This window comes from Pantherophis guttatus, chromosome 4 (assembly GCF_059756535.1).
Source record: "Pantherophis guttatus breed Tessera chromosome 4, ASM5975653v1, whole genome shotgun sequence".
In the NCBI taxonomy this organism is placed as follows: Eukaryota; Metazoa; Chordata; class Lepidosauria; order Squamata; family Colubridae; genus Pantherophis; species Pantherophis guttatus.
The window spans coordinates 26,698,658-26,714,892 of NC_142066.1; the positions used below are offsets into that span (position 1 = coordinate 26,698,658).

Below are 16,235 nucleotides of genomic sequence, written 5' to 3' on the forward strand. Positions count from 1 at the left end.
GGTGCATTTATGCACGTCCCCTTTACGGACCGCTTAGGAATGGGATGAGGTCAACAATAGTCTAAGGTTAAAAGATTTGGGGGTTTGAGGATGTAACAACAGTCAGGTAGTGCATTCCAGGCATTGACCACTCTGCTGCTGAAGTCGTATTTTTTGCAATCGAGTTTGGAGCGGTTTGGCTTGAGTTTGTATCTATTGTTTGCCCGTGTATTATTGCGGTTGAAGCTGAAGTAGTAATTGACAGGTAGAACGTTGTAGCAGACAAGTTTGTGTACTGCTGACCTAATTCTACTGAGGTTTATCAAACCACACAAATAAATGAAAGTTCAGCCAATAACCTCTTTCTTTAACTTCAATTTTTACTTGCACAAACCACTGCACAAAGGGGCGAACGAGTCTCAGAAAGACCCAGCAAGGACCCAGATAGCTCTATTTTAAGGCGGCGAGGGGGAGACCGCTATATTTTTTAAAAAAAAACTACATTTCCCAAGAACTCTGCAGGGGAGCTCCTCCGCTCTCATTGGCTCGCAGATGATCTCCCATGAGGCCGTGGGGTAAAAATTACTCGCCCATGCGCGTTCGTTGCCTTTGTCGACTACGCCTCTTTAGGCACCGTTGGGACTACAATTGCTATGAGACGTTGAGGAGGGGAGGGCTACGTTGGCCGGGAGGTGCCATTTGGCGGGAAAGGATGGCAGGAGGCGCTGCTGGGCAGCAGCAAAAGATGCGGGATTTTGTCTCCAGGCTTTTCCAGGGAAGCCCCGATCTCAGGTGCGGCTCAGACTCCGGGTTGTCCTTGGGGAGGAAGGGAGGGAACTGAAGCCTCCTTAGCCGAGATTGATGATTACTGTGCAGAACGCAATACCTCCAGAACCTTTTGCCTCTGCAGGCTTGCCCGCAAATCCCATCATTCCCTGCCCGGCTGTGAATTATGGGTGATGTAGCGTCCTGCATGGCTGGAGCATGCCGACTAGGAGAAGCAGAAGTAGTAGGGTAGTATTTGGAGCTCGGGAGGCGATTTTTCAGGTCTCGACCCTAAAACCAACGGAGGTCTAGTAATTAAGGCACCAGGCTTGAAAGCAGGAGAGCCCGAGTTCAAATCCTGCCTTAGGGCATGAAAGTTGGCTGGGTGACTTTTTTTTTTAGGCCAGTCACTCTTTCTCTCTCCAATCCACCTAGCAGGGTGGTGGTTGTTGTGGGAGGAAGAACTTTGTTTGGGATGTATTTGCCACCTTGAGTTGTTTGTAAAAATAATAATAAAGGGATAATAAATAAATAAATAAAATAACCTTTTGGCAACTAGTGATAGAAGATGAGTTTCACCTTGGGATAACAATTAAAAACCAGCGTGCTGGTAGGAAAAAAAAAAGGCTTAAATTGGAAGACGTTGACTGAGCATAGCCTCCTGGGTGGAAATTGTGACCCGTGGATGACAACATTGGTTCCAGAATCGCGCAGTCCTCTATCAGCATGTTTTTCCTGGATAATTTACAAAAGGAGAATCTAAGAAATTACATCTCTGAAGAAGAAGCTTAAGTAAGGGACCGGATGTAGGAGATTATGGTTTAAAAAATCCTGGATTTAGATGACAGATTTGGGTGGGGCTCATATTGTAGCCCCATGATGGCGAACCTATGGCACGTGTGCCACAGGTGGCACGTCGAGCCATATTTATCGGCACGTGAGCGTTGCCCTAGTTGAGCTCCAGTGTGCATGCGTGTGCGGGCCAGCTGATTTTCGGGCCTTCCGGTGGGGGAACAGGCCATTTCCAGCCTTCGGGGAGCCTCTGCGTGGGTGGGGGAGGCCGTTTTCGCCCTCCCCAGGCTCCTAGAAAGGCTCTGGAGCCTGGGGACGGCAAAAAATGGGCCTATTGGGCCCACCGGTAACCTTTTTGCCATTGCATGCCAAAAGTGGTAGCGTGGGGGTCCATATATGCATGTGCACAGAGGCATTGAATTATGGGTGTGGGCATAGGCACACATGACCCCCCCGCACTCCCCCCACTTTTGGCACACGACGGCAAAAAGGTTAGCTATCACTGTTGTAGCCTATAGCTATTCTGAACTCTGTCTCCCCCTATCCAATATTATGGACTGCTGGAAAAAGCAATTTCTGGAGCATCACAGATTCCCCATCCTTGCTCCTCTTCATACATACAGTAGTGGCCAAAATTGTGGAAACCTTTTGGGGAAAGTGTATTTTTGAGATTTGATGGCTAATAACACTACTTTTTTTTTTTTGGAGTAGTACCATAAAATTATATATCAATGGAAAGATAATTTAATCAAGAATGTAATGCAACAAAGTTTGTTCAATTATCTGTATTCTATGAAAAGTTATAGCCAAATAACCAGAAAAAGGAAGCACAACTTGCTTAGGTTGATATCAGGTAGCTTTCCTTCATCTGATTGTAGCCAATGAGCATGAGTGTTTAGAGAGCCAATGTGTCATCTTCTTTTGGCAATGAGTCTATCAGATCACAGTAGGATTCAGTTATTGATGTCATGTATTGAAGCTGAGAGAAGGACATTTGTTAGTGTTATGTGATTGCTATCAAGTTGGTTGGGCTTTTTTGTGTTCTTTCATTTAGTGAGCTTGTAAAATGTAATAAAATTAAAGTAATGATGCAAAGAGTTGATTGGTCGCCCAGAAAGCAATGTAAAATAATATTAAGTGAACAAGGCTACAGTTATAAAGAAATTAGAAAAAAAATTGGTGGAAACTTAACCAAAGGTGGCATTTCTAAATTTTTGAAGAGGTATAAGGAGACTCAATCACTACAAAACCACACTGGTAAAGGCAGGAAAAGGTGCGCAACAGCAAGTGATGATAGAAGAATTAAGAGACTGTGCCTATGTGACAGAAGAAAATCATCTGGGTGGCGCAATGCAATCTGAAGTTGAGTGCAAGGACTGTTGGATGCAGATTGCAGGAATTTGGCCTAAAATCTAGAATTTCACGAAAAAAGCACTTTTATCTCTCAAACAAAGGTTGAAAAGCATTACATTCTTGATTAAATTATCTTTCCATTGGTATATAATTTTATGGTACTACTCCAAAAGAAGTGGTGTTATTAGCCATCAAACCTCAAAAATACACTTTTCCCAAAAGGTTTCCACAGTGGCTAGTACTATACCATATAAAGGCATATTGCGTGGTTGACTTTATAACTCATGGTCTGTTGCAGCATCCTCACTCATGCCATCATTCGGAAGAAGTATCTTGACCATGTTGGGCTGGAGAATCTATCCAAACAGGAGAAGGAGCAGCTCAAACAACTGGTAGAGGAAGAACTGGTCCAGATGAAGGTGCTGGTTTTAGGAGGGGAGAAAACATACATGTTATGTCTTGGTAAATAATGAAATGGATCCATATGTTTATAACACTCTTTAATGTTATGCATCACAGGTTGATCAACTCCCAAGCAATGTAGAATTAAGGACTGAAACCCAGGATTCCTTCAAATCTGGAGACCGCAAAAGACCTCTTCATATCTCCCATAGTTTGGAGGATGAGATTAAAAATGAACAGGGGCAGAAAAGGCAAAAGATTGAAAAGAAGTTAGGTAATTGTATTTTTATGTGATTAGGTGCTTAGCAGGTACTATCCAATATATCACTGTTTTTTTTTTTTAAACTGGTAGAAGCTAAATATAAACTGGGCTTTACAGTTATTGTCAAATTTTGATACATGTTCATGAAAAATGGCTTTCCTATGTTTTTCTGCAGCTGTAAAGAAATCTATGATATATGGCGTAATGAAAAAAAACATAAAGGATAACAGGCAGCAGGGACTTCCCCATGAGGAAAGACCACAGCAGTTGAGGTTTTGATTTTTTAGAATTGAATTGAATTCTTTATTGGCCAAGTGTGATTGGACACACAAAGAATTTGTCTTGGTGCATACGCTCTCAGACTACATAAAAGAAAAGATACATTCTTCAAGAATAATAAGGTACAACACTTAATGATAGTCATAGGGAAACAGTCAATATAAATCTTAAGGATACCAGCAACAAAGTTACAGTCATACACTTATAAAGTGGGAGGAGGTGGGTGATAGAAACGATGAGAAGATTAATAGTAGTGCAGACTTAGTAAATAGTTTGACAGTGTTGAGGGAATTATTTGTTTAGCGGAGTGATGGCATTCGGGAAAAACTGTCCTTGTGTCTAGTTGTTCTGGTGTGCAGTGCTCTAAAGCATCGTTTTGAGGGTAGGAGTTGAAACAGTTTATGTCCAGGATGCAAGGGGTCTGTAGATATTTTCACAGCCCTCTTTGACTCATGCAGTATACAGGTCCTCAATGGAAGGCATGTTGGTAGTAATTGTTTTTTCTGCAGTTCTAATTATCCTCTGAAGTCTGTGTCTGTCTTGTTGGGTTGCAGAACCAAACCAGACAGTTATAGAGGTGCAGATTACAGACTCAATAATATTTCTTACACTGAAGCGAAATGAAGAGAAACACCAGAGATATATGGTATCATGCATGGTGTGGGACATGTAGATATTTTTTATTCCTCCTTCACCTAGAGTTCAGATTATCCACTAAAATTCAATCAAGAGGAATCTAGGTCCAATAAAAACTGTATAATAATTAATTTGCTACTATCAGAGATGGTGATGACCCCTAATTCAGATGATTTTAATGGAGAAATAGATTCATAGAGAACCAGACTATTAGCTTTGGGGACTCTATATTTCCTGCATTACCACCAGCATGCAAAATTCTGACTGCTGGTAAATAGCAATAGACCAGAGCCATCCCATTCCAGCCTTACGTGCTTTTCTAAAGACTCATTGGCTAGTGTGTAGCCTTGGATTGGATTATTATCATTTATTCATTGCATGTTTGAGCTCTTAACAGCCCAGGTGCCATAAATGGAGAGCTTCTCTAATTTTATCTCCACAATAAAACTCCTGTTGAACTGAGAGAGGATCTTTTATTAAAACAGAAACTGGTTTTTCATAATTTCCCTGAAAATTGCCCACCCTCTATGAGAGTTAACCTCCTTTGAGGATCCCTCCATAATAGTATCTTGATGACAGTTTGCGACAGATAGCAAGGTGAATCAGTGAGTGAGTTAAGTATATATGCACCAAACCCTTCACATCTGTCCATGGGAAGCTAGGATGTGAGGGCAAAGGGGTCTGTTTTTTGTTTCAGGGATTTTTTTTTTGTTCTTTATTTATGCAGAATATTTCTGCCTTAATCCAGAGAGATGCAAGTGAACTAAAGTTCATCCTGCAGTGATGATCTTCTAAATCAATGCTCTGTGATATAAAAACATCCTCATTTGCATTTGGAATCAATATAGTACCATCCACCTACTGTTTTATCATCCTCCATCTGCTCCAAGTGAGTCTCTAGCCAGGCTTCAATTCAGCAAATGTCAGACTGCATTGAACCCAAAGATGGGCCACCTGTTGTCCTCCAAGTGTGTTGGACCTGCAATCCTATAAACCTTGAACCTTGATTATGCTTTCTGGAATTTAAAGAAAATCTGGAGGGAATAGATATCCTACCCTTCACTGGCTGAGCATTGCATTCCGGGAGTCTACTTCCATATACCCCAAATCACCTGATTGGGAAGGGCTGGTGATTGGATGATGGAGTGATTGCTGGAGCCAGATCGAAGTTGTTGCTTTCTTCCACCTTTCTCATAAATTATTGTCTCTGCTTTTCTGTTATCCATGTTGCCATGTATTGATTCCATTGAACTCTTTTTTTTTTTTTAACCTCCTGCTTTTCCATTCCCTCTTCCTTCATAGAAGTTTTTTTTACGTGCTTTTCAATTTTAAGAGTGGAACAGAAATGGTTTGGAAAAAATTAAAGGGAAAAATAGAGAGCCTAATGAAAACCAGGCACCAGCAGTTATGGGTAGGTAAATAAGTGACCAATCATAATGATAAGAAAGAGAGTTGTGCAGGGCATATATTTAACTTGGAGCTGAACTTCCAAAATTGAAGTTATATTATTATCAGCCAACAATTTATTTGTCACAAGTAACCCGACAGATTCATAAGGATGTGCAACTTTTTCAGCCTTAGCTGGAACTCTAAGGACTGAATGCAAGAAGTGGGCAAATCTAGGATAAAAAGAGGGGAGGGTATTTATTTTTGTTATATTATTTATAGGTAAAAGTAAAGGTTTTCCTCACACATATGTGCTAGTCGTTCCCGACTCTAGGGGGCGGTGCTCATCTCCGTTTCAAAGCCAAAGAAAAAAGAAGATTTATTGGTATCCTGCCTTTATTATTTTTACAAATAACTCAGGACAGTAAATATAAATAACCCCTTTCTCCTATTTTCCCCACAATAACAACCCTGTGAAGTGAGTTGGGCTGAGAGAAAGTAGCTGGCCCAGAGTCACCCAGCTGGCTTTCATGGTTAAGGCGGGACTAGAACTCTCAGATCTTTTTGTGATTGGCCCAAAGTCACCCAACCAGCTTTCAAGGCTAAGGCAGGACTTGAACTCATGGTCTCCACTTTCTAGCCTAGTGCCTTAACCACTAGACCAGGGGTAGGGATCTATGGCCCTTTTATGACTTGTGGATTCCTGAATTCTTGGAATTGAAGTCCACAAGTCATAAAGGAGCCATAGTTCCCTACCTCTGCACTGGACCAAACTAGCATTCAAAATTGGGACAATTGAGAGAAAAAAAGAATTTATTCTCATGTTCTCAATATCCCTTTCTGTAACATTAAAATGGCAATTTTGGGGGCTGTTCAGGTGCTGCATCCAAGGCTTTGAGATTCAAGACTTCTGATTGGGTTCTCCAACTTTAGAGTAACAGTTGTCCTTCCCCAACACGATTCTATTTGTCACTTTTTTCTTTTGTCTCTCAGAAGTCAGTTCTGATGAAAAGGATTCTGGGATTGATTCCAAGAAGAGGCCACGCCACGGGAGTCCAAAACTTCTCAGGATGTTCTCGGATTCTTCTGACCAAGAAGACTCCGGAGCTGGAAATCACAGTGCTGAGTCTGAAAGCAATGAGGAAACTACAAAGAGCAAAAGAAAATCATCCCTTCAGGAAGCAAGAGGGCGAAGCAGGAAATCAACCAAGGGCCAGGGGATCAGGGGCTCGCAGAAAAGGGAGGTGAGTGAATCTGAGGAGACCACCACAGATACGGGACAGAGTGACCTTGAAGAAGAGGTCAAAGAACACAGGAAGGTCACCAAAGGGAACAGCTTGAAGCAAAGAGACTTCAAGAAAAAGGTGAACAAAGGGTTTAAAGCTACTGATCCCAAAAGCAAAGCAAAAAACAGGATGATGAATAAGCAAAGAGAGGAAAGGAGCCTATCAGAGGGAGGAACTGATCTGTCAGCGGTAGAAGAAATCTCTGAAAAGAAAAGAGAATGGAGTGAGAGTGAGAGTGAAGAGAAGAAGTCATTCAGTACTAATAAAGCACAGCAGAGGATGGGGCCTGGAACCCAGAAGGGTTCGAAGGGGGATGAGAGTGAGGATGCCTCAGGAAGTGGTCTTGATCAAAAATGTAATTTGCAGAAGAAGATGGCAGACAGCCAATGCAGGAGGAAGGGTAGAGTTATAGATGATTCGGGGAGCAGTTCTGAGGATTCTGCAGGTCAAAGTCCAATGAGGAAAGAGGGAGCAAAGAGGGCCAGGGGAGAAAGAGGGAGCCAGCAGACTGGAAATCACTACAAACCCAAGAGACAGCCTAAAGAGAGAGGGGGGAGGAAGAAGTTGCAGAGGGAAGACCTGGGCAGGAAGAAACCGGAGGAAGTGAAGAAGATGACGCAAAGGATTCAGGAGACCACCAGTGAAGAACCTGAAAGTGAGTCAGGGGAGCATAAGAGTGCAGAAGCAGAGAAGAAGTGTGTGCAGGATCCCACTAGCAGTGAAGGGGAACCGCAAAGCGAGACGAATCAAGACCAGCCTAGGAAAGTGGCTCTAATAAGTCACCCGTCAGAAAGTGAGTCAGATGAAAGCGAGGATGGAGATCCGAGGGCACTGGGAAAGGAGAGCAAGCATGTCTCTGGGTCTGACTCAAGTCAAGGGGAGGAAAAGTTGAAGAAGAGAGCAGCTCAGAAGTCACAGAGAAAGAGCATCGGTAAAGAAATCTCCGTGCTTGGTTCTGAGGATCTGGGAAGTGAGTTTAAGGGAAAGAAAAAATTCCAAAACCAGCAGCAGAGAAGAACGAAAAAGCTCCAAAGGAGGAGTGCTACCAAGGAGAAACAAGAGGAGGAATCCAGCCAGGAAGAGGACTCCAGCTCAGAAGAGGACGAGCCCACCACTTCTCAGCAGCACCATCTTGGAAAGGTAAGGGACATCTGCATGGGGACTTCAAAAAATATGTGCTAGTCCTTGACTTACAGCCATTCATTTAGTGACCATTTGAAATTACAGAGGCACTGAAAAAAGTGACATAACCGTTACAACCATCGCAGCATCTCCACAGTCATGTAAACAAAATTGGGGCATTTGGCAACCGGCATGGGTTTACAATGGTTGCAATGTCCACGGTCATCTGATTGCCATTTGCAACTTTCTGAGGGGATTTTCGACAAGCAAGGTCAATGGGAGAAGCCAGATTCATGTAACAACCATGTAATTCACAGAACAACTGAACAGTGGTGAAATCTTACCGGTTCTGTCTGGCTCGCGTGAGCTGGTAGTTCAGCGAACCAGTGGCGGCGGCGCAAGGCTCCATCACCCGCCTGGACGTTGTTACTTCCTGTTTTTTAACCCTCCATGCATGCGCAAAGCCTTCTTGCATGTGCAGAGGGTCAAAAATTGGATGTGATAATGGCGCACACACGAGCACGGCGCGCGCACTCCCAAACCAGTAGGGAGGGTAAGTAGATTTCACCCCTGCAACTGAAGTAATTCACAATACAGTGGCAGAAAAGGTTGTAAAATCGGGCACAATTCATTTAACAACTGCTACGCTTAGCAATGGAAATTCTGGTCCCCATTATGGTTTTAAGTCAAGGATTATCTGTATAGGTGGTCCTCGATTTACCACAGTTCATTTAATGATCTTACAATCCTAATGACTTGTAACCATTTTTCACACTTATGACCGTTGCAGCAACCCCATAGTCACGTGATAAAATTTCAGACATTTGGCAATTCATATTTATGAGGGTTGCAGTGCCCCAGGGTCATATGATCACCTTTTGTAATCTGAAACACAACTCCAGGGTACAAGAAGACTGGGGAATCTCTTTGCACTAAAGGCCATGTTAGCCAGGCCATTTCTCTTCAAGCCATTCACACACGTTCTGATATCCCCTTAAACAAGTTGTGCAAACCGGTCCTTACTGCTGGGAGAAAAAAGAAAATCCCATACCAAACTTGGTACAGTCCCATTCAGTCTGGGCCCTGTCATATGTATCAAATGTCCAGTTCCAGAATTTTAAGGAAGTTTGCTGAATGGCTGCTTTCTGATAGGGAATTCTGGGAATTGCAGTCGCAGCACCTCTACAGGCTTCCCCAGTGATTTTGCTTGTCAGAAGGTTGCAAAAGGTGATCACGTGATCCCTGGGACACGGCAACTGTCATAAATACAGGCCAGTTGCCAAGCACCCGAATTTTGATCACGTGACCATGGGGATGTGCAAGGGTCATAAGTGTGAGAAATAGTTATAAGTCACTTTTTTTTCCAGTACCTTTGTAAATTAAGCCACAATACGAATCGTTGTAAATCAAGGACTACCTATACAGCAGTGTTTTGCAACCTTGGCAATTTTAAGATGGGTGAACCTAGAATTCCCCAGCTAGTAGGGCTAGCTGGGGAATTCTGGGAGTTGAAGTCCGTCCATCTTAAAGCTGCCAAGGTTGCAAAATACTGCAGAATTGCTTTAAAAAATAAAGATTGCCTTTCTCTGATCTGTTCAAGATTGTTCATGGAAAGCTTATTGTGAGCTGGGTTGTTAACCCATCTCCTCATCTGCTGTAGGATAAGAAGCATCATTCTGGAAAGAAAGAGGAACATCCCTCCGTCCAACGTCTGAAACGCTATATCCGGGAATGTGGTGTGCGTCGGAATTACATAAAGCTCCTGGCAGGTTGCCACTCCCGCAAAGCTCAGATAGTGGTTCTCAAAGAAGAGCTGGAAAGTCTTGGCATAAAAGGTTAGTTAATGGTAGTTGATGTAAGGCATAGCCAGGCACCAGGTTAGAACCTGGGAGACGAGTTCCCACCATAAACATGAAAGCCAGCCAGGTGACTTTGGACCAATCACCAGGATACAGTGGGTTCTAGTTCCACCTTAGGGACAAAAGCTGGTTGGGTGACTTTGGACCAATCACCAGGAAACAATAGGTTCTACTCTTGTTTTAGGCATGAAAGACAGCTGGGTGACTGAGCCAGTCACTAACTCTCAGCCAACTAACCTCACAGGTTTGTTGAGGAGGGGAAATACAGTAGGATAATGAAGGAGTATTAGATATGTTTGCTGCCTTGAATTATTTATAAAAACAATTAAGGTGGGATAAAATAAATAACATAATTCAACCATTATTATTAAGCTGAGCTATGCGAATCTCCGTGTGGGGAGCTGCTTCAGAAAGGATACTAGAATCACAGATGGCTAAGCCATTGTTTCTTTTAATCTTGGGTTCTGGAATAGGCTACAGCTCACCGAGTTGCCATGGCACACTAAGAGATAAATGCATAAATGAAAACCTTACTGGGTGGCTAACAAAATAGACTGAGCTGTTATCAAAGAAATTATATTTGTGCTAAGGCAATCTGGGTTTGAATTGAAATGTAAATTTTTCAAATTACATGTTAAAGCACCACAATCGATCTTTCCTCAGGAACTCCATCTCTAGCCAAGTGCAAAGCACTAAAGCAGAAGCGGGAAGAGGCAGCCGAAGTGGCTTCTCTTGATATCAACAATATTATTGCTACAGAAGGTAAAGTGGCTGTGGAGGGGAGGAGCTGGCTAATATAAAAGTCCAGATGCTTCGTTAGGATGCTGGAATTTTTCTGGGAAACTAAGTTTGGGAAGACCCCCTCCCACAAGATGGCAGCCCAGAGAAATAGCAAATAATACAATTCCACTCACCATCCAAATACATTGATTGGCTCCGTTTTTTATGCAGAGGTCAGGGTGTTTCTTTTGTTCTTTTTTTCCCCAATTTCTGAACTCCAAAGGTGCAAATCATCCCATTTTTGCATAATTACACTGTTATTAAGACCCTGCTTTGTTTAAGTTTTATTAAACTTTTCTCAGAGGAAATTGGAGAGGAGATCAAAAGAGCATGAGAAGTTAAGCGGCGTCTACAGGTAGTCCTCTACTTAAAACAGTTCATTTAGTGACCGTTCAAAGTTAGAATGACACTGAAAAATGTGACTTGTGACTATTTTTCACACTTACAACCTTTATAGCATCTCCATGATCATGGGATCAAAATTCAGATGCTTGGCAACACTTTTCTGACCTGCGGCCATAGTGTTCATATTCTATCAGCCCATTCATTCGGTAAGGCCCCTGTATCTGATGGTGTTTCCAGTTCAGATATAGCAAGGAATTCACATCCTGTAACTATTTGGAATGGGGTAAACCTAGTGCTGCAATGCACCGCATTATTATAAGCTACCTCAGCAAGTGGCAATAGGTGTGACCAATCTGATTGTTGATATGAGATATTACACCTCAGGTAGCGCTCCACCATAGCGTGGGCCCTCTCAGCTGAACCATTGGTGCTAGGGTGGAAGCTGTCCTATCTGTGCAAAGTCCAAACCGAAACCAGGGAAACCTCTTGGGTTATTGCAATCCGTAGCCAATCCTAGTAGACTCTGGGAAGACCGGGGGTTTGTAAGGCTATCAGGTTTCTATGATCCGTCCAAACCTCAAACGGGGTCTTCGCCCCCTCCAATATACGTCTCCAGGTAAGGAGTGCCCACCGAACAGCAAACGCCTCCTCCCATATCGCCCATCCCCTCTCAGTAGGGGTACATTTCTTGGATGTATACGCACATGGCTGTAATTGGCCATGAGTGTTAAAGTTTGCAACAACATAGCCCCGACAGCCACATCACTTGCATCTGCCTGAACTATGAATGGTTTCTGTTGGTTCTGGTGTTGTAGTATGGGCTCACAGGCAAACTATGCCTTCAACTCTTCAAAGGCCTTCTGATAATCAGGAGTCCATACTATACGCTGACCTGGCCTTGGTTTACAGTGATCCCCTGTGTGCATAGGAGACTAGTAAGAGGTAATGCTATCTGGGCAAACACTAGGATAAACTGCCTATAAAAAATTAGTAAAACTGAGGAAACTCTGCAGTTGTTTCCTCGTCCCTGGGGCTTGCCATTCCAACACTGTTGTAATCTTCTTGGGATCCATCCCCAACCCTTTTTGAGATATCCTATACCCTAGATAATCCAGCTCGGTTTGGTGGAATCCAGTTTCGTGAAGATTTTACTTGTGGATAATGTGGCCAGTAAATCCTTTACCAACAGATAATGTGGGTATAAAGGCTCCACGCTTACTGCGTTTAGACCACGGAAATCAACACAGGCGGAGACCCCCATCCTTCTTCTTCCTAAAGAGGACTGGGGCAGCCATATGTGCCCTATTAGATTGAATAAACCCCCTGGCCAGATTCTTATCTATATAGCTACGTAGTTCCTCCAGCTCCTTCGGGGTCATGGAATACTTATGACCATTGCTGTTTCCCAAAGCCATGTCATCACTGTTTGCAACCTTTTGACAAGGAAAATCAACAGAGAAGCCAGATTCACTTAACAACCATGTTACCAACTTATCAATTGCACTGATTCACTTAACAAGTGTGGCAAAAAAGATTCTAAAATGGGGCAAAATTCGCTTAACAAATGTCTCACTTTAACAAATTTTGGCTCAATTGTGGTTGTAAGTAGAGAACTACTGTGTTTCCCCCAAAATAAGACTGGGTCTTATATTAATTTTTGCTCCAAAAGACGCATTATGGCTTATTTTCTGGTTAGGTCTTATTTGGGGGGGAAATACAGTACTAAACGCCTCCGCCTGCTGGCGATCTTAACTGGGGCTTATTTTTGGAGTAGGGCTTATATTACTAGCATCCTGAAAAATCATGCTACACCTTATTTTCTGGTTGGGTCTTATTTTGGGGGTAATAGGATACCTATATGTACAGGCTGTCCCTGACTTATGACCACAATTGGGACCTTCCATTGCTAAGTAAGGTGGTTGATAAGTGAGTCACATCTGATTTTACAATGCTTTTTGCCTAAGTTGTTGAGCGAATCATTGCAGTTGTTAAGTAAATCAGACTTTCCCCCCATTGATTTTGTCAGAAGCCACCTGGAAAGTTCGCAAATGGTGATCATGTGACCCTGAGATTCTGCAATTGCGGGGATGCTGTAATGTTCATAAGTGCAAAGACAGGTCATAAGTCACTTTTTTCAGTGCCATTGTTACTTTGAACAGTCACTAAATGACTAAATGGACTGACCGTTGAGTTTTTCTTTAGCACTAATGATACAACAGCATCTTCCATTACACGTCGTCCTTGACTTAACAACCATTCGTTTAGGCAGCAGTCTCCAACCTTGGCAAGTTTAAGCCTGGAGGACTTCAACTCCCAGAATTCTCAAAGCTTTGCTGGCTGAGAGAATTCTGGGAGTTGAAATCCGCCAGGCTTAAATTTGCCAAGGTTGGAGACCCCTGCTTGTAGGGACTAAAATTATAACAGCACTGAAGAAAGGGGGTTACGACCATTTTGTATATGTATGACCGAGGCAGCATTCCCATGGTCACGTAATCAAAATTCAGATGCTTGGCAACTGACTCATATTTATGACCGTTGCAAGTGTCCTGGGGTCACGAGATCACCTCTTGCAACCTTCTGGCAAGCAGAGTCCAAATTCACTTAACAGCCATGTTAATACCTCGATAACTAATGATTCGCTTAACCACTGGGACAAGAAAGGTTGTAAAATGGACAAAGGTCACTTAACGACTGTCTTGCTTAGCAACAGCAATTTTGATCATAAATTGAGGACTAGCTGTACCTCAGAAAGCAGCTAACCAGCTTAAAGAGAGATGGGCTGCAGCTTTCTTCTTCCGGAGCCTTGTTACCATCCCTCAGGTTCCCCGCAACAGCCTCATTTGGCTACATGACAGGAGGGCTGATTCTGTCTGGGTGCAGAACGTGAACGAACTTTAAATTGAGGCCTTTCACATTGAGAGAGTATGATAGAATGTATTCCAAATGCCCGGGAGGGAGGGAGTGCAAAAGATGAATAAAAGACAGAAGAGTTTGTATAGTGCAGGGGTCAGCAACCCACAGCTCTGGAGCCACATGTGGTTCTTTCAACCCTCTGCTGCGGCTCCCTGTCACCAGTCAGTAAAAGGAAAAAGGATGCCATGCTAGGAGGAGAGTCTATGGTGTGGGAACCGAACTTATGGTCAGCAGAGGAAAAAGGATGTCACGCTAGGAGGAGACTATGGTGGGGGGAACCGGCTTCCGGTTGGCTCCAGAATTGAACAGTCAGCTTCCGGTTAGTACCTTTGTGGCTCTTTGAGTGTTTAAGGTTGCTGACCCCTGGTATAGTGTGTGTGGGAGAAAGAGGGTGAAGACAACTGCTCCCTAATAATTCCCAGAGTATGGACAGTCTTTGGCTTACAACCACAATTGAGCTCAAAATTTCTGTTATTAAGCAAGGCATTATTGAGTTGGGCCTGATTTTACAACCTTTTTTCCTCTAGGGGTAAAGTGAATTCTTGTAGTTAGGTGAATCATGGAGTCATAAAGCAAATCTGGCTTCCCCCATTGACTTCGTTTGTCAGAAGCCGACTGGAAGGGTGATCACATGGCCGTGGAAGAGTGCAATTGTCATAAATACATGCCAGTTGCCAAGGGCCCGAATTGTGATCATGTGACCCATAGACGTGCTGCAGCAGTTGTAAGTGTGAAAACTGGTCATAAAGTCATTTTTCTGTGCCGTTGTAACTTGGAACGGTCATGAAATAAATTGTTGTAAAATGACGACTACCTGTATGTGCTTCGTGGTGTAAGTAGCCTGCTTTAGTTTGGCGAGATTCCTCTCTAGGAGTGAGAAGCAATAAAGGAAACTGCTTAGAAGAACCTGAATCTGTCTTTTCATGGCCTTCGGAGCCTGATGGAGAGTAAGTGAGTCTAATCCAGAGGTGCCCATCAGTTTCCATGCAATAGAGGCACTGTCCTAGCACATCTAGAAAACTTTCCTCTTCTCTCCACACAGGCCGTCCAAAGCGTCGCAAAGTCTGGAGCCTTTACAATAAGCCCCAGGAGTCACCCAGTTCGCCAGAGGAGCCGATCGTTCGCCGTCACACGACAGACTGGTCCCAACTTCGAGGAGTGATCAGTTCAGACGGGGAAAGCGGTTGACTGAGGTGGAGGAGAGGCCGGCATTTATTGATTTCATTGATCTTCTTTGGGGAGGAAAAAGGGGTTTAGTTAATCAAACAGCGACGAGGGAACATCTTCTATGCTTAATCTTTTTTTCCCCTTCTTCTGCTCAGAATGCAAAGAAAATAAATTCCTGATACATTATCCTTATTTTTTATTATTATTATTGCATTTTCCCTGGGCAAAGGAACAGAAGTACCTCAGTTGAAAGCAAATTTTCTGAAAATGGACACAGAAGGAAATCCGTTTTTTTTTTTTTTTCCCTTTTAACAAGTTTTGTCAACGTTGCCATTACATCATTTTTGAACTGTCTACATTGTGACCGCTTTCCTCAAGCATAGACTTTCCTCAGTGGGAATATAAAAAGCTGTGGTTTGAATTGGGACTCGTTTCATTTTCATTCCATGTAAAAATGTAGAGTATCACTTCCTTAATACATTTATGAGGCATTCCTCCCGTTTTCTGAATCTTTTTCTGGGCTAGATTTCATGTGCCCATTGTTATGGGATCTGAGTGACTATCTCTGAACATGTGACTTTTTTAACATTTTATGAAAACAAAGGTATATTTGTTAAATAAAATATGTTTTGGACTTTAACTCAAGAGTAGGTATTTTCACCTGCATGTACTAGCTTCACATTTTTTACAAAACAACAAAAATGATTGGGCAACTGGAAACAAAAACATACAATGAATGGTTAAGGGAAATAGGTATTTCTAGTCTAATAGAGAGAAGAGGACTAGGGGTGACATGATGGCTGTCTTTCAGTTCTTGAGGGGCTGTCACAGATAAGAAGGGGGCCGGCTCTAAAGTACCTGAGGGCAGGACAAGAAGTAATAGGTGGAAACTTATCAAAAAGGATCCAA

General features: G+C 42.9%; 1 protein-coding gene across 5 annotated transcripts; it reads left to right on the top strand.

The window, feature by feature from the left end:
- The first annotated feature begins 557 nt into the window (after nucleotides 1-557).
- HIRIP3 (HIRA interacting protein 3) lies at nucleotides 558-15,966 on the top strand. Of its 5 annotated transcripts, none has more exons than XM_034419709.3 (7): nucleotides 558-771; nucleotides 3,188-3,308; nucleotides 3,409-3,565; nucleotides 6,848-8,280; nucleotides 9,923-10,097; nucleotides 10,785-10,883; nucleotides 15,202-15,966. In XM_034419709.3, exons 1-7 carry the CDS (start codon nucleotides 572-574, stop codon nucleotides 15,345-15,347), a joined length of 2,331 nt encoding a protein of 776 aa, XP_034275600.2. In that variant the 5' UTR covers nucleotides 558-571; the 3' UTR covers nucleotides 15,348-15,966. The 5 variants fall into 5 exon arrangements, with proteins under 5 accessions (XP_034275600.2, XP_034275603.2, XP_034275602.2 ...); XM_034419711.3 differs by having other exon boundaries at nucleotides 579-771; nucleotides 6,851-8,280; XM_087893867.1 differs by having other exon boundaries at nucleotides 598-1,536; nucleotides 6,851-8,280.
- Nucleotides 15,967-16,235: the final 269 nt, after the last annotated feature.

What these genes read in the sequence shown, in the direction of transcription:
- HIRIP3 (XM_034419709.3), top strand. Translation starts at nt 572, where the DNA reads ATGCGCGTTCGTTGCCTTTGTCGACTACGCCTCTTTAGGCACCGTTGG. An exon ending in CAGGGAAGCCCCGATCTCAG is followed by an intron (nt 772 to 3,187) that starts GTGCGGCTCAGA and finishes GGTCTGTTGCAG; the next exon opens with CATCCTCACTCATGCCATCA. An exon ending in CAATATTATTGCTACAGAAG is followed by an intron (nt 10,884 to 15,201) that starts GTAAAGTGGCTG and finishes CTCTCCACACAG; the next exon opens with GCCGTCCAAAGCGTCGCAAA.